The sequence below is a fragment of the Monodelphis domestica genome, chromosome 7, assembly GCF_027887165.1.
Source record: "Monodelphis domestica isolate mMonDom1 chromosome 7, mMonDom1.pri, whole genome shotgun sequence".
Classification (NCBI taxonomy): domain Eukaryota; kingdom Metazoa; phylum Chordata; class Mammalia; order Didelphimorphia; family Didelphidae; genus Monodelphis; species Monodelphis domestica.
Window position 1 is genome coordinate 216,414,960 of NC_077233.1, and position 26,341 is coordinate 216,441,300.

The 26,341-nt window shown below is 40.5% G+C and overlaps 1 protein-coding gene across 4 annotated transcripts in view; it reads left to right on the top strand.

The window, feature by feature from the left end:
• TTYH3 (tweety family member 3) overlaps positions 1–26,341 on the top strand; it is a 202,034-nt gene that overhangs the window by 144,402 nt on the left and 31,291 nt on the right. For all 4 annotated transcript variants that reach the window (XM_056806481.1, XM_007498393.3, XM_056806483.1 and 1 more), the window contains one exon: positions 23,816–23,871. In XM_056806481.1, coding sequence (XP_056662459.1) covers positions 23,816–23,871 — 56 coding nt within the window. The remainder of the gene's footprint in view (positions 1–23,815; positions 23,872–26,341) is intronic.

Genomic DNA, 26,341 nt, shown 5'->3' on the forward strand with positions numbered 1-26,341 from the left:
CCAGATCCATTGTTCTTTCAAGCTGTATACACATAAGTTGGATCCCAGGAAGAGTTCATAGAGAGTTTTTCCCCTGTTCGGCCAGTTCATTGCCCTGCCCATTTCTTCAGCTCTGACCAAGCATATTCTTCTTCTTAAAAGATCTTCTTAAAAATTTAAATTAAAAAAATGTTTTTAATCCTTGCCTTCGAATCAATACTATGTATTGGTTCCAAGACAAAAAAGGCAGCATGGACTGGGCAATGGGGGTTGTGACTTGCCCAGGATCACACAGCTAGGAAATATCAGAGGCCAGATTTGAACCCAGGACCTCCCATCTCTAGGCACAGTTTCCTATCCACCAAGTCACCCAGCTGCACCCCAAACAAATTCTTATAGGGCAGGAGTTCATAACTTATTTTGTGGCAAAGATGTCTCTGGCATTCTGGTGAAGCCTCTAGTCTTCTTCTCAGTAAGATTTTTAATGCTGTAAAAAAAAGATGTAGGATTGCCAAGGAAACCAGTTATATTGAAGTCCAGGTTTTGAAACACATTTTTAAAATATGTTTAAAAAAACAACCAGATTCCAGTTAAGAACCTCTGTTCTAAAGGCATCAACAGGAATTTGGTTCTAGGCATAAGTATTAGTAATAAGAAAAATAAGCAAAACTTGCTTTTGTCTAAAATGTTTAATTTTTTTCAAACTATGTTCCTTTGTTTAACTTTTTCAAAATATGTTCATTATCTCTTCCTCTTCCTCCTCACCAGTTTTCCTCACTTCTTTTCCTTTGGGAAAAGAGAGAAATGGGACAGGAAGTATTACACCCCTTTGTAGAGAGGGAAAAGGAGCCATAGAAAGGATCAGTGACTTTGGCCAAGGTCGGAATGGAATGGCTCTTCGTCACATGCTTTCTCTCTCACCCCACACTGTCCCACGGCAGTGAGAGATGGATCCTGGTGGCAGTGTCCCCTGGAAGACAGCTGCCAGGACCCAATTGGGTATATGCATCTAAAAACATCCCCATAACATTCCACTCATCCCCCTCCCCCCAGACTTCCCCCTCCTTCCTGAGACCTGGCTAATTGCCATTTACTAGCTCTAATGCGCTCTAGACAGAAGTTGCCCCAGAGAGATGTATGCAGTGGGGAGAACCGGGGCAGCTGGTGTGAGCAGCCCGGGAGTGGCCTAATGAATCATAAATAACAGCTGTCAGGTTCCATCTCCAGCCTGGGATACTGAAGGACTGGAATGACACCCCTTGACTGGGAAATTGGCCTGCCCTGTTCCCCAGCAGGAAGTGGCCTCATCACCTCTTTTTGCCCCTGCAGAGACTAGAGATAAAAGGATCAAAAATAGAAGGATGAGAGGCTTTTGTGATGGAGGTGAAGGTTGTCATCTCCTTTTCCCCTCAAACCAGATATACTTCATCTCTTTCTGCCCCCCCCCCCAATCAGTATTTGAAGGACTGGAGGAGGTCTGTGCCCCATCCTAGTTATGACATTTTCAGCCTTTGCCAATTTCACTGGTCAGTTCCTCTACCTTCTACCCCCCACCCCCGCCCTCTTGCCCCTAGACCCCTTTTCCCATAGTTCATTTTTACATGTGGCTACTTCCTAGGTACCTAAGGAGCTAGAGAAGGACCCTCTGATTGGTCCTTCTTTGGCTTTTTGTCTTATCCTTTGGAAATATTACTACCATTCCTGAGTTCCTAAAAGGTAAAGAGGTTTATCTATCCATCCACTATGTGTCAGAAGTGGGGCTTGATGCTAGATCTTCCTGACTCCAATCCATCATGCTTTTGACATAGCTTAGCAGAAATAATATCCTTGATAAACAGAAATAAGTAATAGGGGGGCAGCTAGGTGGTTCAGTGGATTGAGAACCAGGCCCAGAGATGGGAGGTCCTGGGTTCAAATTTGGCCTCAGAGACTTCCTAGCTATGTGACCCTGGACAACTCACTTGACCCCCATTGCCTAGCCCTGACCACTCTTCTGCCTTGGAACCAATACCTAGTGTTGATTCTAAGGTAAGAAAGAAAGAAAGAAAGAAAGAAAGAAAGAAAGAAAGAAAGAAAGAAAGAAAGAAAGAAAGAAAGAAAGAAAGAAAGAAAGAAAGAAAGAAAGAAAGAAAGAAAGAAAGAAAGAGAGAAAGAGAGAAAGAGAGAAGGAAGGAAGGAAGGAAGAAGAAATAGTTATGGATGTGTATGTGGAGAGAGAGAGAGAGAGAGAGAGAGAGAGAGAGAGAGAGAGAGAGAGAGAGAGAGAGAGAGAGAGAGAGAATTTTAAAAAGGAAAAAAAAAATATCCGGGGGGGGGGGGTGGCACTTGGATAGTTCAGTGAATTGAGAGCCAGATCTAGAGCCTAGAGGTCCTATGTTCAAATCTGGCCTTAGACACTTTCTAGCTGTGTGACCCTGGGCAAGTCACTTAACTCTCATTGCTTTTAGCCCTTTCTACTCTTCTGCCTTGGAACCAATACACAGTGTTGATTCTAAGATGGAAGGTAAGGGTTTGGAAAAAAAAAAGAGAGAGGGAAAGAAATAAGTAGTCATTCACTTAAACCCAGATCCTCTTAAATCTCAAGTCAACTTTTTGTAGCAGTTTCTGGGTGATTGCAGTGGATAAAGGAGCTGGGCTTAGAGTCAGGAACACCTCAGATACTTATTTTTCTGGATGGCCCTGGGCAAGTCACTTGTTTGCCTAAGTTTCCTCATTTGTAAAATGTGGATAATAAGAGTCCCCTTCAGGGTAATGGTGAGGATAAAATGAAAAAAAACATAAATAATAATTATAAAGTGCTTAGTACAGTGCCTGGCACATAGTATGTACTATATGTGTTTATTATTATTTTTATTATTATATATTTTAAAACAAATCTAAAACAATTGAGAGTTCATGGTTTTCTTTCTTTTTTTTTAAATTTTATAATATTTTATTTGATCATTTCCATGCATTATTCATTAAAGACAAAGATCATTTTCTTTTCCTCCCCCCCACCCCCCATAGCCGACGTGTGATTCCACTGGGTATCACATGTGTTCTTGATTCGAACCCATTGCCATGTTGTTAATATTTGTATTAGAGTGTTCGTTTAGAGTCTCTCCTCTGTCATGTCCCCTCAACCACTGTAGTCAGGCAGTTGCTTTTCCTCGATGTTTCTACTCCCACAGTTTGTCCTCTGCTTATGAATAGTGTTTTTTCTCCTAGATCCCTGCAGATTGTTCAGGAACATTACACCGCCACTAATGGAGAAGTCCATTACGTTCGATTATACCACAGTGTATTAGTCTCTGTGTACAATGTTCTCCTGGTTCTGCTCCTCTCGCTCTGCATCACTTCCTGGAGGTCTTTCCAGTCTCCATGGAATTCCTCCACTTTGTTATTCCTTTTTGCACAATAGTATTCCATCACCAACATATACCACAATTTGTTCAGCCATTCCCCAATTGATGGGCATCCCCTCGTTTTCCAATTTTTGGCCACCACAAAGAGCGCAGCTATGAATATTCTTGTACAAGTCTTTTTCTCTATTATCTCTTTGGGGTACAGACCCAGCAGTGCTATGGCTGGATCAAAGGGTAGACATTCTTTTATCGCCCTTTGGGCATAGTTCCAAATTGGATCCATCCAGAATGGATTGATCAGTTCACAACTCCGCCAGCAATGCATTAATGTCCCTAATTTGCCACATCCCCTCCAGCATTCATTACTTTCCTTTGCTATCAAGTTAGCCAATCTGCTAGGTGTGAGGTGATACCTCAGAGTTGTTTTGATTTGCATCTCTCTGATTATAAGAGATTTAGAACACTTCTTCATGTGCTTATTAATAGTTTTGATTTCTTTATCTGAAAACTGCCTATCCATGACCCTTGCCCATTTATCAATTGGAGTATGGCTTGGTTTTTTGTACAATTGATTTAGCTCTTTATAAATTTGAGTAATTAAACCTTTGTCAGAGGTTTTTATGAAGATTTTTTCCCAATTTGTTGTTTCCCTTCTGATTTTAGTTACATTGATTTTGTTTGTACAAAAGCTTTTTAATTTGATGTAGTCGAAATTATTTATTTTACATTTTGTGATTCTTTCTATGTCTTGCTTGGTTTTAAAGTCTTTCCCCTCCCAAAGGTCTGACATGTATACTATTCTGTGTTTACCGAATTTACTTATGGTTTCCTTCTTTATGTTTAAGTCATTCACCCATTTTGAATTTATCTTGGTGTAGGGTGTGAGGTGGTGATCTATTCCTAATCTCTCCCACACTGTCTTCCAATTTTCCCAGCAGTTTTTATCGAATAGTGGACTTTTGTCCCCAAAGCTGGGATCTTGCTGAGATCACTTGCCCCCAGTCTATTCCACTGATCCTCCTTTCTGTCTCTTAGCAAGTACCAAATTGTTTTGATGACTGCTGCTTTGTAATATAGTTTGAGGTCTGGGACTGCAAGGCCCCCCTCATTTGTGTTTTTTTTTCATTATTTCCCTGGATATCCTTGATCTTTTGTTATTCCAAATGAACTTTGTTATGGTTTTTTCTAAATCAGCAAAGAAGTTTTTTGGGAGTTCAATGGGTATGGCACTAAATAGATAAATAAGTTTGGGTAGGATGGTCATTTTTATTATATTGGTTCGTCCTATCCATGAGCAGTTAATGTTTTTCCAATTGCTCAAGTCTAGTTTTAGTTGTGTGGCGAGGGATTTTTTTTTTTAATTTTATAATATTTTATTTGATCATTTCCATGCATTATTCATTAAAGACAAAGATCATTTTCTTTTCCTCCCCCCCACCCCCCATAGCCGACGTGTGATTCCACTGGGTATCACATGTGTTCTTGATTCGAACCCATTGCCATGTTGTTAATATTTGTATTAGAGTGTTCGTTTAGAGTCTCTCCTCTGTCATGTCCCCTCAGCCATTGTAGTCAGGCAGTTGCTTTTCCTCGGTGTTTCTATTCCCTCAGTTTGTCCTCTGCTTTTGGATAGTGTTTTTTTCTCCTTGATCCCTGCAGATTGTGCAGGGACATTACACCACCACTAATGGAGAAGTCCATTACGTTCGATGATACCACAGTGTGTTTGTCTCTGTGTACAATGTTCTCCTGGTTCTGCTCCTCTCGCTCTGCATCACTTCCTGGAGGTTGTTCCAGTTCACATGGAAATCCTCCACTTTATTATTCCTTTGAGCACAATAGTATTCCATCACCAACATATACCACAATTTGTTCAGCCATTCCCCAATTGATGGGCATCCCCTCATTTTCCAATTTTTGGCCACCACAAAGAGCGCAGCTATGAATATTTTTGTACAAGTCTTTTTGTCCATTATCTCTTTGGGGTACAAACCCAGCAGTGCTATAGCTGGATCAAAGGGTAGACATTCTTTTATCGCCCTTTGGGCATAGTTCCAAATTGCCCTCCAGAATGGCTGGATCAGTTCACAACTCCACCAGCAATGAATTAATGTCCCTACTTTGCCACATCCCCTCCAGCATTCATTACTTTCCATAACTGTCATGTTAGCCAATCTGCTAGGTGTGAGGTGATACCTCAGAGTTGTTTTGATTTGCATCTCTCTGATTATAAGAGATGTGGAGCACTTCTTCATGTGCTTGTTAATAGTTTTGATTTCTTTATCTGAAAACTGTCTATCCATGTCCCTTGCCCATTTATCAATTGGGGAATGGCTTGATTTTTTGTACAACTGATTTAGCTCTTTATAAATTTGAGTAATTAAACCTTTGTCAGAGGTTTCGATGAAGATTTTTTCCCAACTTGTTGTTTTCCTTCTGATTTTAGTTACATTGCTTTTGTTTGTACAAAAGCCTTTTAATTTGATGTAGTCGAAATTATTTATTTTACATTTTGTGATTCTCTCTATGTCTTGCTTGGTTTTAAAGTCTTTCCCTTCCCAAAGGTCTGACATGTATACTATTCTGTGTTTACCCAATTTACTTATGGTTTCCTTCTTTATGTTTAAGTCTTTCACCCATTTTGAATTTATCTTGGTGTAGGGTGTGAGGTGTTGATCAATTCCTAATCTCTCCCACACTGTCTTCCAATTTTCCCAGCAGTTTTTATCGAATAGTGGATTTTTGTCCCAAAAGCTGGGATCTTTGGGTTTATCGTATACTGTCTTGCTGAGGTCGCTTTCCCCCAGTCTATTCCACTGATCCTCCTTTCTGTCTCTTAGCCAGTACCAAATTGTTTTGATGACTGCTGCTTTGTAATATAGTTTGAGGTCTGGGACTGCAAGGCCCCCCTCATATGTGTTTTTTTTTTTCATTATTTCCCTGGATATCCTTGATCTTTTGTTATTCCAAATGAACTTTGTTATGGTTTTTTCTAAATCAGCAAAGAAGTTTTTTGGGAGTTCAATGGGTATGGCACTAAATAGATAAATAAGTTTGGGTAGGATGGTCATTTTTATTATATTGGTTCGTCCTATCCATGAGCAGTTAATGTTTTTCCAATTGCTCAAGTCTAGTTTTAGTTGTGTGGCGAGGGTTTTGTAGTTATGTTCATATAGTTCCTGTGTTTGTCTCGGGAGATAGATTCCTAGGTATTTTATTTTGTCTAAGGTGATTTTGAATGGGATTTCTCTTTCTAGTTTTTGCTGCTGAGCTGTGTTGGAGATATATATAGAAAAGCTGATAACTTATGTGGGTTTATTTTGTATCCTGCAACTTTGCTAAAGTTGTTCATTATTTCAATTAGCTTTTTGGTTGAATCTCTAGGATTCTTTAAGTAGACCATCATGTCATCTGCAAAGACTGATAACTTGGTCTCCTCCTTACCTATTTTGATGCCTTCAATTTCTTTTTCTTCCCTAATTGCTACTGTTAGTGTTTCTAGTACAATGTCAAATAATAGAGGTGATAATGGGCATCCTTGTTTCACTCCTGATCTTATTGGGAATGCATCTAGTTTATCCCCATTGCAGATGATATTAGCTGATGGTTTTAGATATATACTGTTTATTATTTTTAGGAACGACCCTTCTATTCCTATGCTTTCTAGTGTTTTTAGTAGGAATGGGTGTTGTATTTTATCAAAGGCTTTTTCTGCATCTATTGAGATAATCATGTGGTTCTTGTTGGTTTGCTTGTTGATGTGGTCAATTATGTGGATGGTTTTCCTAATATTGAACCAGCCCTGCATCCCTGGTATAAATCCTACTTGATCATGGTGGATGACCCTTCTGATCACTTGCTGGAGTCTTTTTGCTAGTATCCTATTTAAGATTTTTGCATCTATATTCATTAGGGAGATTGGTCTATAGTTTTCTTTCTCTGTTTTTGACCTGCCTGGTTTTGGAATCAGTACCATGTTTGTGTCATAAAAGGAGTTTGGTAGAACTCCCTCTTTGCTTATTATGTCAAATAGTTTATATAGTATTGGGGTTAACTGTTCTCTGAATGTTTGATAGAATTCACTGGTGAATCCATCAGGCCCTGGGGATTTTTTCTTAGGAAGTTCTTTGATGGCTTGTTGGATTTCATTTTCTGATATGGAATTATTTAAGAATTCTATTTCTTCTTCTGTTAGTCTAGGCAGTTTGTATTTTTGTATATATTCATCCATATCACCTAAATTGGTGTATTTATTGCCATATAATTGGGCAAAGTAATGCTTAATGATTGCCTTAATTTCCTCTTCATCAGAGATGATGTCCCCCTTTTCATCTTTGATGCTGTTAGTTTGCTTTTCTTCCTTCCTTTTTTTAATTACATTGACCAGTACTTTGTGTATTTTGTTTGTTTTTTCAAAGTACCAGCTTCTTGTCTTATTTATTAAATCAATAGTTCTATCACTTTCAATTTTATTAATTTCTCCCTTAATTTTTAGGATTTCTAGTTTGGTTTTCTGCTGGGGGTTTTTAATTTGGTCACTTTTGAGTTTTTTTATTTGCATTTCCAATTGATTGTACTCTGCTCTCCCTAGTTTGTTAATATATGCACTCAGGGATATGAATTTACCTCTGATTACCGCTTTGGCTGCATCCCAAAAGGTTTGAAAGGATGTCTCGCCATTGTCGTTTTCCTTGATGAAATTATTAATTGTTTCTATGATTTCTTCTCTAACTAAACGATTTTGGAGTATTATATTGTTTAGTTTCCAATTAGTTTTTGATTTGGTTTTCCATGTACCATTACTGATCATTATTTTTATTGCCTTGTGATCTGAAAAGGCTGCATTTATTATTTCTGCTTTTCTGCATTTGTGTGCCATGTTTCTGTGACCTAATGTATGGTCAATCTTTGTGAATGTGCTGTGTGGTGCTGAGAAGAAGGTGTATTCCTTTTTATCCCTATTTATTTTTCTCCATGTGTCTATTAATTCTAATTTTTCTAAGATTTCATTCACTTCTTTTACCTCTTTCTTATTTATTTTTTTATTTGATTCATCTAAATTTGATAATGGTTGGTTCAAATCTCCCACTAATATGGTTTTACTGTCTATTTCTTCCTTCAATTCTCCTAGTTTCTCCATTAGAAATTTGGGTGCTATATTATTTGGTGCATACATGTTGATTAGTGATATTTCCTCATTATCTAAAGTCCCTTTTAACAAAATATAATTACCTTCCCTATCCCTTTTGATCAGGTCTATTTTTGCTTTAGCTTTGTCAGATACCATGATTGCCACTCCTGCCTTCTTTCTGTCAGTTGAGGCCCAGAAGGTCTTACTCCATCCTTTAATTCTGACTTTGTGGGTGTCTACCCATCTCATGTGTGTTTCTTGAAGACAACATATGGTAGGGTTTTGGATTCTAATCCATTCTGCTATTCATCTCCGTTTTATGGGTGAGTTCATCCCATTCACGTTCAAAGTTATGACTGTCACTTGTGGACTCCCTGGCATTTTGATATCCTTCCCTAATTCTAACCTTTCTTCTTCAGCTCTACCTTTTAGTCCAGTGATTTACTTTAAATCAGTCCCCCTTGTACTTCCCTTTCTACCCCCCTCCCTTCTTATTCCCTCCCTTATTTTCCCCTGTAGTCTTTTTAAAATTCCCCCCCACCCTCTCCCTCCCTTGTACTGCTTCCCTCCCCACCAGTCTGTTTTTTACCCTTCTACTCCCCTATAGGGCGCAAATCTATTCTCTTCCCCAATGGGTTGGATTGTTCTTCCCTCTTTGGGTCAGTTTCAAAGTACGTAAGAGTTGAGTATTTCCTATCTCCAACCTCTTTACCCTTCCAGTGTATCGATGTTCTCCCCCCTCCCACCATGCGCTTCTTTGTGACATATAAATTTACCCCCATTTGTTTCTTTTCCCATTTCTTTTAGTCATAACCTCTTTTCTTTTTTAGCTTTAGTCATGTACATATATATATATATATATATACATACACATGTATGTGTATTTATGCATGCATATATCTATATACCTATTTATGTCTTGTCCTTTCATCCTATACAGTTTGCCACTGTTCCCTCTGAGTGTAGTTCTTCTAGCTGCTCAGGTGATAGCAACAGTTTTTAAGAGTTGCCAATGACCTCTTTTCTTATAGGGATACATATCATTTTAACTTATTGAGTCTCTTAAAAATTTGTTGTTGTTGTTTTTTCCCCTCTTTTTTAATTACCTTTTGATGATTCTCTTGAGTTCTGTGGTTGGACTTCAAATTTTCTGTTCAGGTCTGGTCTTTTATTTATGAATGCTTGGAACTTTTCTGTTGTGTTAAATGACCATACTTTCCCCTGTAAGAATATAGTCAGTTTTGATGGGTATTTTTTTCTTGTCTGTAGGCCTAGTTCCCTTGCTTTCCGGAATATCATATTCCATGCCTTTAGGTCCTTCAGTGTGGATGCAGACAGATCCTGTGTTATCCTCACCGTGTTTCTATGGTATCTGAATGGCTTCTTCTTGGCAGCTTGTAATACCTGTTCTTTCATCTGATTGTTTTTGAATTTGGCTATAACATTTCTTGGTGTTGTCAGTTGGGGATTAAATACAGGGTGTTATCTGTGGATTCTTTCAATCTCCACTTTCCCCTCTTGTTCTAGGATCTCGGGACAGTTTTCCTGGATAATTTCCTCTAGTATTATGTCCAAGCTTTTTCTTTTGTCGTGGTCTTCTGGTAGTCCAATTATTCTTAAATTGTCTCTTCTTGAATGATTTTCTAAATCATCTGTTTTGTGAATGAGATGCTTCACATTTTCCTCATTTTTTTCATTCTTTTTGTTTTGTTTTATAGTGTCCTGCTGCCTTGTGAGGTCACTTGATTCTAGTTGTTTTATTCTGGTTCTTAAAGATTGGATTTCATCTCTGGCTTTTTGGTCGTCTTTTTCCTTCTGGTCTGATTTTCTTTGAAGATCGTCTTTCATCCTCTTTATCTCGTCTTTCATCTCCTTTGCCTCATCTTTCATTTCCTTTGCCTCATTTTCTAGCTGGATGATTTTGGTTTTCAGGACATTATTTTTTTGTTTTAGTTCAAGTGCCTCTGTTTCCAGATGACTTATCTTAATTTTTAAGTTCTTTTTCCAATTGTCTTCAGCCTCTCTTAGTTGTGTTTTGAGTTCTTCCACAGCCTATATCCAATTTGCTGGGATTTCTGGTTTGTTTTTTGCTGATCTCTCCCCCTCTGTTCCATTTGCTGAGTAGTAGCTGTCTATTGTAGTTTCTTTCTTCTTTTTCTGTTGTTTGTTCAAATTCACCCCTTCTTTACTCCCCGTATTTGTCTGTGTTCTTGTTCCTCTCATTTTTTTGTTTTTTGGGGACTTCTATTGGTCTCCCCTCTTGGAGCTTTAACAAAAGATCCCTTGGTGTAATCTCTGGGGGAGGGTTGTTGGGGGTTTGAGCTTTCCTGTCCTCTGGAGGCTTTTGATTGGCTTAAAGTCCAGCAGTCAATGAGGATGGGTGGGGAGCCTGGGCTTCCCTGTATTCTGAAGACTTTTAATGGGATTGAGTTCAGCTTAGTTGGGCTGGGTTTACTCTGAGTTTTAAACTTCCTGAACGGCTGGAGCAAATATGGAGGATCTTCAAAGCTCTGGCCAGGCTGCCAGGTCTATGCTCCTTCTAGACTGCCATCTTGACTCCGCCTCTAGGTTTCTGTTTTTTCAGAAGACCTTGCTCTCTGAGGGGGGAGGTGTGTGGCCTCCCTGGGCTCTGAGGGCTCCTGATGGGATTAGGTTCACCTGGTTTGGGCCGAATGAGCCCTGAAGCAAAAAAACCTCCTCCTCCACAATCTGTGTTGAATGCCTGGAGACTGGCCCAGGTTGTTTTCAAGGTAAGCCCTTCCTGTGCCCTGAGGTTTTTGTTCTTTCAGAAGCTCTGAGGGCTCCTGATGGGATTAGGTTCAGGTGGTGTGGGCAGAATGATCCCCGAGCCAAAAAAAAGAGAAAAAAAAACAACCTCTTCCTCCACAGTCTGTGTTGAATGCTCGGAGACTGGCCTAGGTTACTTTCAAGGTACGCTCTTAGGAGCAACCCCTTTGCTGGCTCTGAGTTTTCTGTCCTTTCAGTAGCTCTGAGGGCTCCTGATGGGATTGGGTTCAGCTGGTGCCCTAAAGCTGGGACCTCCCTTGAGACTCAGATGGAAGGACCCAGCCAGGGGGCTACAGGCTTCCCCCTTCTCTCTATGTTTCCCTGCCATCTGTGTTGGGCACTCCGGAGATTTGCTCAGGTTGCTTTCAGGGTGAGTCCTCAGAGCCCTAAGGTTCCCGCTGTTGCCATGGGCTCAGCACTCTGGGTTGGGGAGGGGGATGGGTCCTAGGATCTTCCTTCTGCCTACCCCTTAGATCCGAGTGATCTAGGGTTCTGGCTTTTGGGGTGTGGTACCTTTTGATCCAGGTCCAGGAGGAGGGTTCCCCAGGTCTATCCTGTTGTTCAGCTTGAATTTCGGTGTCTTAGGAGCACTCGGTTTGTGATCTGTAAGGAAGGGTTTCCAAGGTCTGAACTTTTGCTGCTTCTATGCCGCCATCTTGACCGGAAGTCCCATGGTTTTCTTTCTTAAAAGAGTGTGAGCATGTGTGTAGGGGGAGCAGGAAATAAAGAAATATTGTTGTGGCACCAAAATGGCAGAATTCTGTTAAACTGAAGGTAAAAGATACATGCTTCTTTGAGTTCGGTTGGTCCTTTTGGGAGAGAGCTTGACTTCCAGCGGTAACTTCCTGAACCAGAGACACTTGTAGATTGCCCAAGCTGGAAAGGACCTGAGAGTCATTCTAATTTACCTCCATCATTTATTTTCCTTTGGGAAAAGAAAAGTTACAAATATAGTTTGTTTTTACATCAACTTCATGTCAGGATATATTCCTCCCCTCCCCTCCTTAGCAAACCATCCCAGGGTACAATTTGTAAGGAAAACAGTGACAATAGTTCAGCATGACCAACCCATATCAGCCAAATCTAATTGGGTATTTAGTATTCCATAAATACTATTATTTAACTATTAAATACTACTTAATTAACTATTAAATTAATTATTTAACACCTCCCAATTGCAAAGAAGGGACTGACTCCTTTTGTGCATAGAAAAGGAAGGTGAGGTCCATAATTGGTAGAGTGACTTCCCCAAGGTTCCACAGGGAATAGCAGACTTGCTTGGGACTCAAACCTGGGTCTTCTGACTCCTAGTCTAGTATCCTTTCCCCTGACCTCATCATTGGTATCTTTTAGGAATTTCCCTCTTGGTTCCAAGGGACCTTGTCTTTCAGCTATCTGAATGAAGAGAGTGCTCTTCCTGTTGGATAAATTACTAAGATTGTCAGGAATGAGCCATCCCCTGGGTTTGTAGGGATTCCTTCCAGGGAATAGGGATGGAATGGGTAGGGGGATTCTAGCTGGGGAGCCTCTCTGGCAGCTGGTATTGGCTGCCCCACAGGAGTTACTGACGGGCAACTCAATGCTATTTGCTCATCCAACTCAGAGGTAGAAGGAGGAGGTGTGTAAAAAAGTGGCAGGCTTGTTAAAATGTAGTCAGAGAGCTGAGTTTTAATTAGCAGGGTGAAGATGCTGGTAGAGGAGAAGGGCTGCTGGTTTTACACTGTGATTCATTCCAGAGGTTCACTCATTGTCCTTACCAAGACAGCATCCATCTTTCTTCCTCTTCAGTCCTCCTACTATTTTTTCCCTTCAAAATAAGGAAATATGTTGTGCATGATAATACCTGTATAAACCCAGATTGAGAAGAAGGGAGGGAGACAGTTTGAATCAAATAACTTCAGAAAACTTATGTGGGAATGTGTTATTACGTTTAATTGGTTAATAATAATAATAACAAGGGGGCAGCTGGGTGGCTCAGTGGATTGAGAGTCAGGCCTAGAGACGGGAGGTCCTGGGGTCAAATCTGGCCTCAGACACTTCCCAGCTGTGTGACCCTGGGCAAGTCACTTGACCCCCATTGCCTAGCCCTTACCACTCTTCTACCTTGGAACCAAAATACAGTATTGACTCCAAGATGGAAGGTAAGGGTTTAAAAAAATAATAATAATACCCATTCCAGAGTCTAAAGATTATAATTGTATTCACCAAATACCACTGGGCATCTTGCTGTATGCTTGACACAATGGAGAATTCTCAGGCAGGATGCCCACTTTCCAAGCTTAAAGTAAGGATGAGTTCGTAGGATCCTCTGCTTAGAGCTAGAAGAGATTTTAGAGGTTATTGTGTCCAGAGGTTATTGAGAGTACTGAGACTTAGAGAGAGTAACCGACTTGACCAGAGCCACCCACTTATGTCTGATATTGTTTCTAAATCCAAGTCCAGCATCTTATTCATGTTCCTACACAGGAAACTATTAGAGAACAGTATATAGCAGTATGTATCTGAGGTAGCTGGGTGGTGCAGTAGATAAGAGTGCTGAGCCTGGAGTCAGGAAGGCTCATCTTCCTGAGTTCAAATCCAACCTCAGATACTTCCTAGCTATATGACCCTGGAAAAGTCACTTAACCTCAGTTTCCCCATCTGGAAAATGAGCTGGAGAAGAAAATGGCCAAACAGTCCAGTATCTTTGCCAAGAAAACTCCAAATGGTGTCACAAAGAATTAGATATGACTAAACAACAACCACTAAGATAATGAAAGTATCTGATCTGGAAGGGGTCTCAGGGACTATTCTTTTCATTTTATATTTGTCAAGTTAAGTGACAAGGTCACCCAGGCAGAAAATGGGGGGATTGGAATTTGAACCTAGAAGCTCTACCTTCTTCCCACTACACCATATTGTTTCCCCTGATTCTTCCTTTGTCCCTCTTAATTCCTGTTAATTGAAGTCTGGATTCCAATGGAGAATCTATCCAGTCTAGGCAGGATCTGAATTCAGAAAAAGAAGTAACAGGACAGGAGACAAAATTATGTTACTTGACAAAGGTCAAAAGCAGAAGTCAGAGTCCAAGGATGAAATGGGAAGCCCACGAAGAGAATGAGAATCTGGCTCCCTGACTCTTTTAAAATAAGACCTCAGTTATCACAATCAATCAGTAGAAATCTAGTAATTCTACTTTATAAAAGAAAAATCCTAACTATGCAGTAAATCTAACTATTGCCTCTTTTTACTGTAACTCTATCAAACAGATAATGTATGGCAGGATGATGAGTGGTAGGGGCCTTGGAAGTGGCCATATAGGGGACATTTGGAGGACTGAGGGTGTCTCTGGACCTCTCATGACTACAAGCTAGTGACCTAGTATATCAGCGTGAAGACCATCCTAACCAACCAAGACTCAGTAAAAAGTAGAGACGCTTCTTCAAGAAGACAGCACCCAGCACCCATAGAAAATCTATCTCCTGCCCATTGTTCCTAAATGGACCTCCCATCCATTGAGTCCTAGGATTGGTCATTGAATATTGGGGTGGGATCTTGAATGATGTAATGTTAGGGTATAAAACAAGGAGAAAAATCTCTCAGTTGGCTTAGATTATGAGGAAAATCTAATGACCCAGCTTTACTGAGACATGCTGGTCTCTCTCAAAAAACCTGTTATTTGCTTGGAGCTTTGCCTCTTTGTTTTATTTCAGATTGGCTGAAAAATATTCGCTATACCCATGAGGTTTGTGGCCAAGATTTTTTTTTTTTTGAGAATAAAATTCAGATGTGATATTTCATTAGTTCCAGGGAACTTTCTAAGGGAAACTTCCCTGGCCCATGAAGATTGGCAACCTATCTGTTGCCTGTAGTTTAGCCTGAATCATTAAAAGTCTGAGTGTAGGTATGTGTCAAAAATAAGGCTTGAACCCAGTGGGGCAACTGAGTGGCTCAGTGGATAGAGTACTAGATTGTCCTGGGATGATGTCCTCAGATACTTACTAGCTGTATGACCCTGGGCAAATTGCTTATTCTTGCTTGTCTATCTTAAGAGTTATTACTAAGACAGAAAGTAAAGATTAAAAAAAAAAGATTTGAACTCAAGCCATGGTTAAGATTGAAAACAATACTTTGAACACAAAGATACAAACTGAACTTACGATTTCATTTGCATAGGAAATTCCTGTCATGAGTCCTATGATTACGGGAAAGGGGAGTGGTGGTGAGTTACTGAATAGTAGTAAAAATGCAGAGATGGCCAGAGAGAAAAATAGCAGAGTATCAATAAAATATTTTAGTACACAGAAGAAAACCAAAAGAAGTTCAAAAGATGATGTAATAAACAAGAAAATTGTGTTGCTGTCAAGTTTAATATGCATTTAAAACATTTAATTTCATATACAGAAAGCTTTTTTTGTCCTTTGTATATTTTTGGTTGATTTTAAGCTGATAATAAGGATTTTAAAATCTCTGGTTAAAAAAAGATTAAAACTGAAATTAAATCTAGAGGTCATCTAAAAACTAGCATGTAGTTACTATTAATTGATCTAGTCCAACACCCTCATTTTATACATGTGGAAGGTAAGCCAAGGGCTTGGGCAAGGAGTTTGCCCAAAGTCACACTGGTACTAAGTAACTGACTCCAAATCCCAGACTCAAAGCCTGGCCCTTTCTTCACCATGCCATGGCCTCCATCTTAGAAATCAGTTTTGTTGTTGTTCATTCATTTCAGTTGTATCTGACTCTTTGTGACCCCATTTGGGATTTTCTTGGCAAAGATACTAGAGTGGTCTGTCATTTCTTTCTCCAAATCATTTGATGGATGAGGAAACTGAGGCAAACTAGTTTAAGCGACTTGCTCAGAGTCACATCTACTAAGTGTCTGAATTATTTGAATACAAATGTCAGGGTCCAAGAGAGTTAGAGAGGCTATATTTTTTCCCTGAGGGAATAAGATGGTGGGATGGTGGCAGGTAGGTGTGACGGGTCCCCAAAGCCCATTGCTGGGTATTCTTTTACGTGGTGGCATGGCAATACAACTCCTACCCTTGTTCCCAGGCTCTTTGATGGGAGGGGAGAGGAAATCCAGCTCTCAATGATGGATGATGTTTTTAGTTAAAGTGCTTTTCACTCTTCAGATGGAGGCATTTCACAGTGGAGACAGATGATGGTTATTACTGTTGAGAGACTGGGGCTTTTATCTCCTTTGGCTGGCAGCCCCCTCTCTCCCTCCTTCTTCCCTCCCAGCCCACAGAGGCCAGGGAAAGAGGGAGGGAAGCCCATTTCCTGCATTATTGAGCCAACAAACTCATTCATTCAACAAGCAGTCATTGGGTACCCATGATATGCCAGGAACTGTGGGGGTTACTGAAGAAAAAGCCAGTCTTTATTCTAGAGGGACTTATAGTCTCCTTGGGAGGACAAGATACACACTTGAGGAGGTAAATAGTGAAGCAAGAAAGCCATACACAAACTGCCAGGAGACCGCATTATCATAAGTACCCAAGGAGTGGGCTAGGCGATTGATGCTTTAGGAATCTAGAGTTGGGAGAGGTTGCAAACTGAGCTGTAGTGTCACTCAAGGACCCAAAGAATCCAGGGTTGAAGTTAATGAGTCAGTTTGGCTCTTGCCTTGTGATCCAGAGCAGGTTGCTCAGCATCTCTGAGCTTCTTTTCTAATCTGTCTTTCTTATCTTCCCTCACACAATATAATGTCCCCTCCTCTGCTCTAGGGTTTATTCCCTTCCCCCTGCCAAGCTTTTTTGTCTTTGCTCACTAACTCATTATTCTTGAAACATTCCTTTCTCCTCTTAACGCCTTCCATCCCCCAAGAGAGACCTTGAGACCCTAATTTCTCTTAGGACATTTACTAGTTCTCTGACCATCAGCAAGCAAACTTTGTGAGCCTCCGTTTCATCATCTGCCAAATGGAGATAATGCCTCTTCGTAGGATTATTGAAACAATCAAGTGAGATAAAATTAAACTGCTTTGGAAATCTTAAGACACTGTGTGCAGCACACCATTTATTATGATGGTTCATTTGTTGTTGTTGTCCAGTGGTCTTTCAATTCAGTCCAACTCTTTGTGACCCCCATTTGGGGTTTTCTTGGCAGAGATACTAGAATGGTTGGCCATTTCCCTCTCCAGCTTATTTAACAGATGAGGAACCTGAGGCAAGCAGTGTGAAGTGACTCGCCCAGGGTCACATAGCTAGTAAGTGTCTGAGATTGAATTTGAATTCAGGAAGATGAATCTCCCTGACTCTAGACATGGCTCTCAATCCACTGCTCTTTCTACCTAGTTGCTCCCAATATCCCTTAAGCATCATATTTCATAATACTTCAGAACTTAGAAGGAATATAAGAATAGCATGGCGTATTCCACATGCTATATTAGTGGTCATCATCCAACCTCCACTTGAGTATTGATGGAAAATTCATTATCTCATACAATGGTCCATTCTCCTATTAATCAACCCAAATTTTTAAGTTTTTCTTTGTAAAAGGGAACTAAGATTTACTTCTTTATAGCTATTGCTCATTAAGAAGTGGATGTCAGCTAGATGACCCAGTGGATAGAGAGGCAGACCCAGAGATGGGAGGTCTTGGGTTCAAGTCTGACACTTCCTAGCTGTGTGACCCTGGGCAAGTCACTAAATCCAGTTTGCTTTACCCTTGTCCTTCTGTCTTAGAGTTACTACTAAGACAGAAAGTAAGAGTTTAAAAAAAAAAAGTGGATAAAGGCCCAGTCTTGAGCACCTGAGTTCAAGACTTTCTGGTGATATACTAGCTGTCGTACCTTGGATATGTCTTTTAATTTCTCTCTGACCTCAGGCAGCTCTCTATGATTACATTATGGATCTGCCCCTGCTAGAGTGAGTGTTCATCTTAATGAAATGGGTAAAATCACAAGTTTTCCCACTCAGCAAAAAGAAAAAAAAAACAAACACCAATTGTTAGGAAGCTTTTCTTTATGATGAGCTAATCTTTTCCTTTCCACCCTTTGATCCTGGTTCTGCCTTCCTGGGCCAAGTGGACGGAGAAGCAGCCAGGCCATGCAGTCAATTAAAGGTGTCAGATTTTCAACCTGTGGCCCCCCCGCACTCCCAAGTGTGACATGAACCGTATTAAATTGTGATTGAAAAATGCTTGACAAAATAAATAAATATCTAGTGAAACACCAATACTATTAATTGATAGTTTTCTAAGCCTATATGCAGCTGGCAGAGTGCTGGACCTGGAGTCAGGAAGGCTGGCCCCAAAGGCTAGCTGGAGGTCCCTGGGCAAATGAATTCACCTTTATTTGCCTCAGTTTAATGATCTTTAAAATTGAAGTAATCATAGCTCTTACCTCCTGGGGTTGTTGCCAGTCTCAGATAAGATAATATTTGTAAAGCATTTTGCAAAGTGAAAACAACATATAAATGTTAGCTACTGCTATTATTATATCCCACATATGATAACTGAAATGCCAAATGGAATCAAGAGGATATTTTTTTAAACCCTTACTTTCTGTCTTAGAAACAATACTGCATATTGGTTCCCAAGGAGCTAGGAAGTATCTGAGGTCAAATTTGAACCCAGGACCTCCTGTCTCTAAGCTTGGTTCTCAAATCACTAAGTCACCTACCTGCCCTCAATTCATTCTTTTAAAAGTATGCAATACTTTTGCATGCTAATATATGTATAACCCAGATCAAATCAACTCCCAGCACCAGGAGGGAGAAGGGAAGGGAGGGAGGGAGATAAGTTTGATCATATAACTTAGGAAAACTTGTGTGGAAATTTGTTATTACATGTAATTGGTAAAAATATATATATAAAAGTAGGCAACACTGAAATTAGTAATCATTAAGAAACCTTTCAGTATTTAATCAATTTCATTTCTTTCTTTCTTTTTTAAAACCTTTACATTCTGTCTTAGTAACAATTTGGACAAGACAGAAAGGCAAGGGCTATGCAGACAGGATTGAGTGACTTGCCCAGGGTCGCACAGCTAGGAAGTGTCTAAAGCCAGATTGGAACCCAGGATCTCCTGTCTCTAAGCCTGTCTCTCAATCCACAGAGCCACCCAGCTGCCCCCAGAATAATGTTTTAAAATGCTTAAAATGAAGTACATAGGATTACAAAGGAAACCTCTCATACTGAAATAGTTGTTAAAATAATTTTTTTTTTAAGCTTACACACTTGGGTAACCTCTGCTCTAGTTCAGCCCCTTTATTTCAAGGGGGAAGAAACTACCTAGAGAGGAAATGATTTGAGGAGCAAATCAGTATGAGCAAACAGAAAGTGCATGATTCTGGAGAGACGACTTAAATTCAAGTACACACTCTTGTACTTAGTATATGTGTGATCTTGGGGGAAGTCCAGTCTTCCTGGGTTTCCTCATCTGTTATATGAAGAAGGTTGGATGCTCTGAAATCCCTTCTAACTCGAGATCTCTGACCCAGTCTGTGTGAGGTGAGGAGCAAATTGTTGAACCTTCTTGGGATTGTTTGTTGTTCTTCAGTCATTTTTTCAATCGTTGTCTGACACTTCATGACCCCATTTGGGGTTTTCTTGGCAAAGATACTGGAAGGATTTGTCACTTTCTTCTCCATCCCATTTGACAGAAGAGGAAACTGAGGCAGACAGGGATAAGTGACTTGTCCAGGGTCACATAGCTAGTAAGTGTCTGAGCAATGGAATAAGTAGGAGATAAAGCAGGATTATATGTTGTTTGGTTGTGTCCTGACTCTTCGTGATCCCATTTGGGGTTTTCTTAGCAGAGATGCTGGAGTAGTTTGCTATTTCCATCTCCAGTTCATTTGACAGATGAGGAAACTGAGGCAAAGATACTGGAGTGGTTTGGCATTTCCGTTTCCAGAGCCCATTTGACAGATGAGAAAACAGAGGCAAACAAGATTACATGACTTGCCTAGAGTCACACAGCTAGTAAGCGTCTGAGGCTGAACTTAAAATCAGGTCTTCCTGATTCAAGCCCAGATTATCTATTGTGCCACTGCTAAGCTTTCTAAGAGTTCCGTTTCTTCATTTGTAAAATGATAGGATTGAACAAGATGACCTCTGAGGTCCCTTTCTTCCCTAAGAATCTTTGATCAGAGACAAATCATGTAACCTCCCTGAGCCTCAGTTTCCTCATCTATAAAATGAGGGTGTTGGATTAAATGACTTTTGAGGACCCTTTTAGGTCTAGATCCTCCGATTCTATTGAATATATTTGAAATTTGAAAATCCTTCCTTTGATGCTTCCCACCTTTGTGTCCTTGGTTGGGTAAATCACTCTGCTGTCCTTTGTCTTAATTTCTTTGTCTGCAGAATGAAGGAGAAAGTTGGACTCGATGGCCCCTAAGACCCATCCTAGTCCCAGATATATAAATTAGCACAGGCAGGTCACAAAACCATGCAGTCAGAATGAGATGTGGGTCTTCTTACGCTCAGAATGGAGTGAGGACATAGGGTTGATGGCACAAGGCAGGAACACGCTAAGAAAAAGGTCAGAAGCCCTATGGTGGTCTGAGATTTCACATTGTGCTTTCTTAGCTGATAGCTCTTTTGATTTTCCATCTTACCAATCCTTCATGGACTGGGCAGGAATTATCATCCCCCTTTCCTAGTCATGTCTGACTATTCGTGACCCTGTTGGGTCTTCTTAGCAAAGATAGTGGCGTACAGGGGCAGCTAGCTAGGTGACTCAGTGGATAGAGAGCCAGGCCTGGAATTGAGAGGTCCTGGGTTCCAATATGACCTCAGACACTTCCTAGCTGTGTGACCCTGAGCAAGTCACTTAACTTCATTTGCCTAGCCCTTGCCACTCTTCTCCCTTGGAACTGATCCTTGTATCAATTCTAAAACAGAAGGTAAGAATTTTAAAGGAGAAAAAGAAAAAATATTGGTGTGGTTTTCCATTTCCTTCTCCAGTAGATTAATTCAAACAGAAATTAAATGACCTTTCTGGTAAATGTTTGAACTTGGGTCTTCTCCTCCAGGCCCAATGGTTTATCACTGAGCCACCTAGATGTCTCCTTCCAAGAAACATAGAAACTTTCTAGAATGGCTTCTACCTATGTGACACTCCAACTTGTCCCATATTTCTGGGAGGTGTTTTTTTGTTGTTTTTTTTTATCACAGAGTGAATGGGGACAGAGGGAGGCTTTAAAAGCGAATTTTGTCCACAAACATATGAAGGTTATTTTATTGAATAACTTTTTAAAGTAAATGTTCCATTATCCACCTGTTGCTTACTGCTTTGGATCATTTGTAAAATCCCAAACTGGCATTTCTGCCTTACAGAATGCAGCCAGGCTTGAGCACACCATCTGGTGGTATGAGTAGGCATAATTATGGAGTTTGATCTTTTTTTTTTCCAATAACCGATTAGATTCCAAAGCCAAATAGCATCACTGAAAGGCAGCCAGGGCTATTGATCATCCGTGTCACTTTCACTTCTCCATGATGTGGATAACTGAGATTTCTACAGCCATTTACAGGGCACAAAGTGCTTTCCTCACAGTAACCCTTTGAGGTAGGTAAGAGAAGGATTATTGTCCCCGTTTTACAGATGAAAAAGCTAAAACTCAGGAAAGATTGCCCAAGGTCTCCTAATAAATGTTAAAACTTTTGCCATTTCCTTCCTCTTCAGAAGGGGAGGGACTATGGGTGTGAAATATATATGTTCTCTGTGTAAGGATAATTTAGGGTTGTGACCTAATCCAAGTTTGATTTTTGGTCGCCAGGGGATATCCCAAATAAAATACCCAAGTCAGTTTGGAAATCTATGGTGGTTTAATCAATATAGAAGGAAGAAATCAAGGAGAAGAGAGAGGGAAAGGTGTAGGATTTCTCCCACCTGGCCTGAGCCAGGTGAGTTCAAAGTCCTCCACCACGAGGTCTTTGAAGATTAGAGGCTTCTAAGAGGATAGTGTTTGGTAGGTAAAGGAGGAAAATCAGCCTAAACCCCAAGAGAGCTCAGAGAAGAGCCTCACCTGAACTAGGCTTCCTCCAGTACGGTATCAAGGAAAACTCACCACTAAACCCGGACAATAGCACACCAAGATGCCGACATGCTCAGCAAGCTGCCACCAGCCACCTCACCGCCATCTAAGAGGCTGGAGAGAGGAAGTGACGTGAAATAGATAAACGGTTTTACATCACTTTCCTGTGTCTCACATGTACCAATGATATCTTAGACTTGACTTAGGACAGCCCAGGGGTCTGTCAGTTGTTTCTGATTTGTCATTTGCTAGCACATGTCTATCAAATGCCATCCTCCTAGATACTTAATCCTTAAGTATGGATGTAGACATTCCTGATTTTGTTAGACTAAGTAGGGTGGAGTAATCTAAAGTTCACATCTGACATGATGGTCAGTTTTATTGAACTTTTTTTTTTTAATATAACTTTGTTACAAGGTGAGTGTTTTCAGAAATGAATAGAATGTAAAGGTGAAAGGCATAAATGACACTGAAGGTTTCTTCTGGCTTCATGGTATGATAGGAAGCTTCCTGAGCATTTCTCAGAAAGTTGGAGGATTATAGGTCTAGACCTAGAAGGGACTTCAGAGGTCACCTAGTCTAGCCCCCTCATTTTACAGAGGAGCAAACTGAGGCCTAGAGATCTGAAATGCCTTGCCCAAATCACATGCTTCTTTTGGGAGTTGATCTAGATGACCACTGAGGTCTCTTCTCTAAATCTGTCATTCAGGCTCTGTGACTGGGAACAAGCCACATAACTTTTTTGAGCCTCAGTTTCCTCAGCTGTAAAATTGGATTAATGTCAGATTAAATACTTTCTGAGGTCTTTCAGCTCTAAATCTATAATCCTAGAAAGGAAGGAAATATACATTTATTTATTTAAATCTTTTCCTTCTGTCTTAAAATTGATACTGGTTGATTCCAAGACAGAAGAGTGATAAAATGCCAGGCAATTGGGGTTAAGTGACTTGCTTAGAGCACACAGATGGGAACTGTTAAATATGAACCCAAGTTCTTCTGATTCCAAGCCCTGGCACTCGTAGCTGCTTCAAAATATGCATTTTTAAGTGCTTTCTATATGTCAGGCATTATGGTAAACTCTTTATAATTATTATCTCATCTGGTCCTCCAAACAACTCTGGGAGTTAGGTACTATCATTATCCCCATTTTTGTTTTGTTGGGTTGTTTCAGTCATGTCTAACTCTTTGTGACTCTATCTGGAATTTTCTTGGCAAAGATACTTGCCATTTCCTTCTCCAGCTTATTTTATAGATGAGGAACTGAGGCAAAGTAGGTTAGTGATTTGTCCGAGGTCATTCAGCTAATAAATGTCTAGGGCCCCATTTGAACTCTGGAAGATGAGTCCAGATCTTGTGGAACTCTATCCACTGTGCCACCTGGATTCCCTGTTCCCATTTTATATTTGAGTAAATTGAGGCAAACAGGGCAGGGTAAATGCTTTGACTAGGGTCGCCCAGCTAGTAAATGTCTGAGGCTAGATTTGAACCCATGTTTTCCTGACTCCAGGCCCAGTGCTCTAGCCACGGGGCAACCTAGCTGCCTTCTGGACTTCTCTTATGTGATGGCTATACTCAGAGGTCTATTTTTTTTCTGTTCCCAGAGATCCTTCACTATTACCTGGATTGTTCTGCTGGATACATAAATCCCTTTCAGCAGGTGAGTAGTTCATTGACAACATGCTATTTTGTGTGAGACCAGATTTATTTACTTACACACCAAAACCATACCAGTGGGGAAAGGGTAGAGCAATCTGATCTTCAGCAAGTCTGGGAATAAAATATCCTCTCTGCCTTGTTCTGGTTCCCTGTGGAGAGGGAAGCACTCCAAGACTGGACCTGCCCCCCAAATCCTGTTGGAATATGAGGCTCTTAGATCTTAGAATCATGATGGTGCTTCTGGTGAACAGCAGAGCCACAGAAGGTCCCTGTGCTATCCAGGGAAGGCAAATGTGAAGGGAGTGGTAGGGGCAAGCCAACTTCTCCCTAAGGGGAACCTTCCCTCCTAATGAATGCTGGCTTGATTCCTCTAAGCCAATCCATTCTTTCCCTGGAAATGGCTATTGTATATCTTATGATGTTCTTTGCCTCATGCTTTATCCCTGTGGCGTTTGGATGAAGCCCTGGCTGCTGGGTACCTTAAAAACAACAATGGGATTGCCACAACAATGGATTAGCTCTCACAAATGTGCTTTGAACCCACTGGATACTGTCTTTGAACTCCTGTGAGAAAAGAACTCCAAGATCCCCAGGGGAGGTTGAGGACTGTCCTTGGGCAAGTCTGAGCAGTGGGAAATGATGAAAGGGAAATGGAGGGAATATAATCAGGCATATTTGAAAAGCCAAGGGTTCCCACTGGAGTGAGGCCTCCCTATTTAACAAAAACTGATGGAAAATCAGGAAACAGTAAGGCAGAAATTAGGCTTTGCTCTTTACCTGTCACACGGAATACCATAGTAAGCTTTATAAATGTCCCAAATATAAAAGGTCAGATCATAAATTGAAGAGGGAAGGCAATGAATTTGGATTACATAAATTTTAAGAGCTTTTTGCAAAAGCAAAATCAACGCAGTTAAAAAGAGAAGGGAAACAACCAAGTGGGCAAAAAGGAATGGAGAACATTCCTAATATTCCTGGTGGTAATATGTTATGGCAAAATTAGGGTTGTTGACTGAATATGTTATATTAGTGGTTGCCAGGGATTAAAATTCAATCCCAATGAAATACTCAAGTCAGTTTGGGATTTTTATGGTGGTGGTTTAATTACAATAGAAGGAAGAAATTAAGAAGAAGAGAGAGGAAAGGTATAAGACTGCTCCAGCCTGGTCTGAGCCAAGCAGGAGTTCAGAGGCCTTGGCCAAGGGGCCTCCTATGAGGATAGTACTTTCAGGAGGTAAAGGAAAGGAGGAATCAGCAGCCACTCACCAAGGTTGCTCAGGGAAGATGCCTCACCTAAACCACGCTACAGAGCTTTTCCCAGTAACCTCACCACCAAGCTGCAAACACCAAACCCGCCAAGAGCTCCCCATGCCACCAAGAGAAAGCCCAACATCACCAAGTGAGCCCAACTTCTCTGAGAGAGAGCCTGGAGAGGAAGTGATGCAAAATATATAGGCAGTTCTTTACATCACTTCCTGTGTCTCATATATACCAATGGAAGCTTAAGCTTGGCTTAGGACAGCCCAGGGGGTCTGCCAGTTGCTGCCAGTTGTTTCTGATTTGTCACTAGCTAGCACATGCCGGTCATAGGCCATCCTCCTCACAGTTAATCCTTAAGTGGGGGTGTATACATTCCTGGTTGCTAGAATTCTAAAGACTAAGCAAAGTGGAGTAAAACTAAAATTCACAAATAATACTATTATTAACTATATGCAGTCTTTTTTTATTTTTGAGTTGGAAAAGTACTTTCACATCCTTTACCATATTTAGTTATGTCATTCCATAAGGTTAAAGATTAGAGGTGGCATTCTACCCATTTTATAAAAGAAAACTATCTTAGTTAGAAAGTTAGGTGATGTGTGAACCTCTAGGTGATACCATGAGTCATTGTGCTCAACCTGGAGTCAGGATGACTCTCCTTTAGATCTCTCCTCAGACATTTACTTAGCTGTGGGTGACAGATCACTTAACTTCTATCTGCTTCAGTTTCCTCATCTGTAAAATGGATATAAAAAAGCACCCACATTGTCAGGTTATTGTGAGGATCCAATGAGAAACCATGTTGGTGCTTTGCTAGTCATTATCATCATTATCATTATAGTTAGCATTACCCAGTGCTTCTTACATGCCATTGTGCTAAAACACTTTACAAATATTACCTCATTGGATCCTCAATTATTATACTCATTTATTGTTATGCCCATTTTACAGATAGAGGCAAACAGAAGTTAAGTAACTTGCTTAGTGTCACACAGCTAGTAAAAGATTGAGACTAGATTTGAATTAAGATCTTCCTGACGTCAGAACCCATGCTCTATTCCCTATACCATCTAGCTGTCTATTGTTATTAATATATATTATTATTTGGTGTCCACCTTCACTCATCTCTCACCTGTGGCTCCAACAAACTAACACACACAACGGCTAAACCCCATTAAAATTCTCTCAGCAGAAGAGCTAAACCAAGGTTG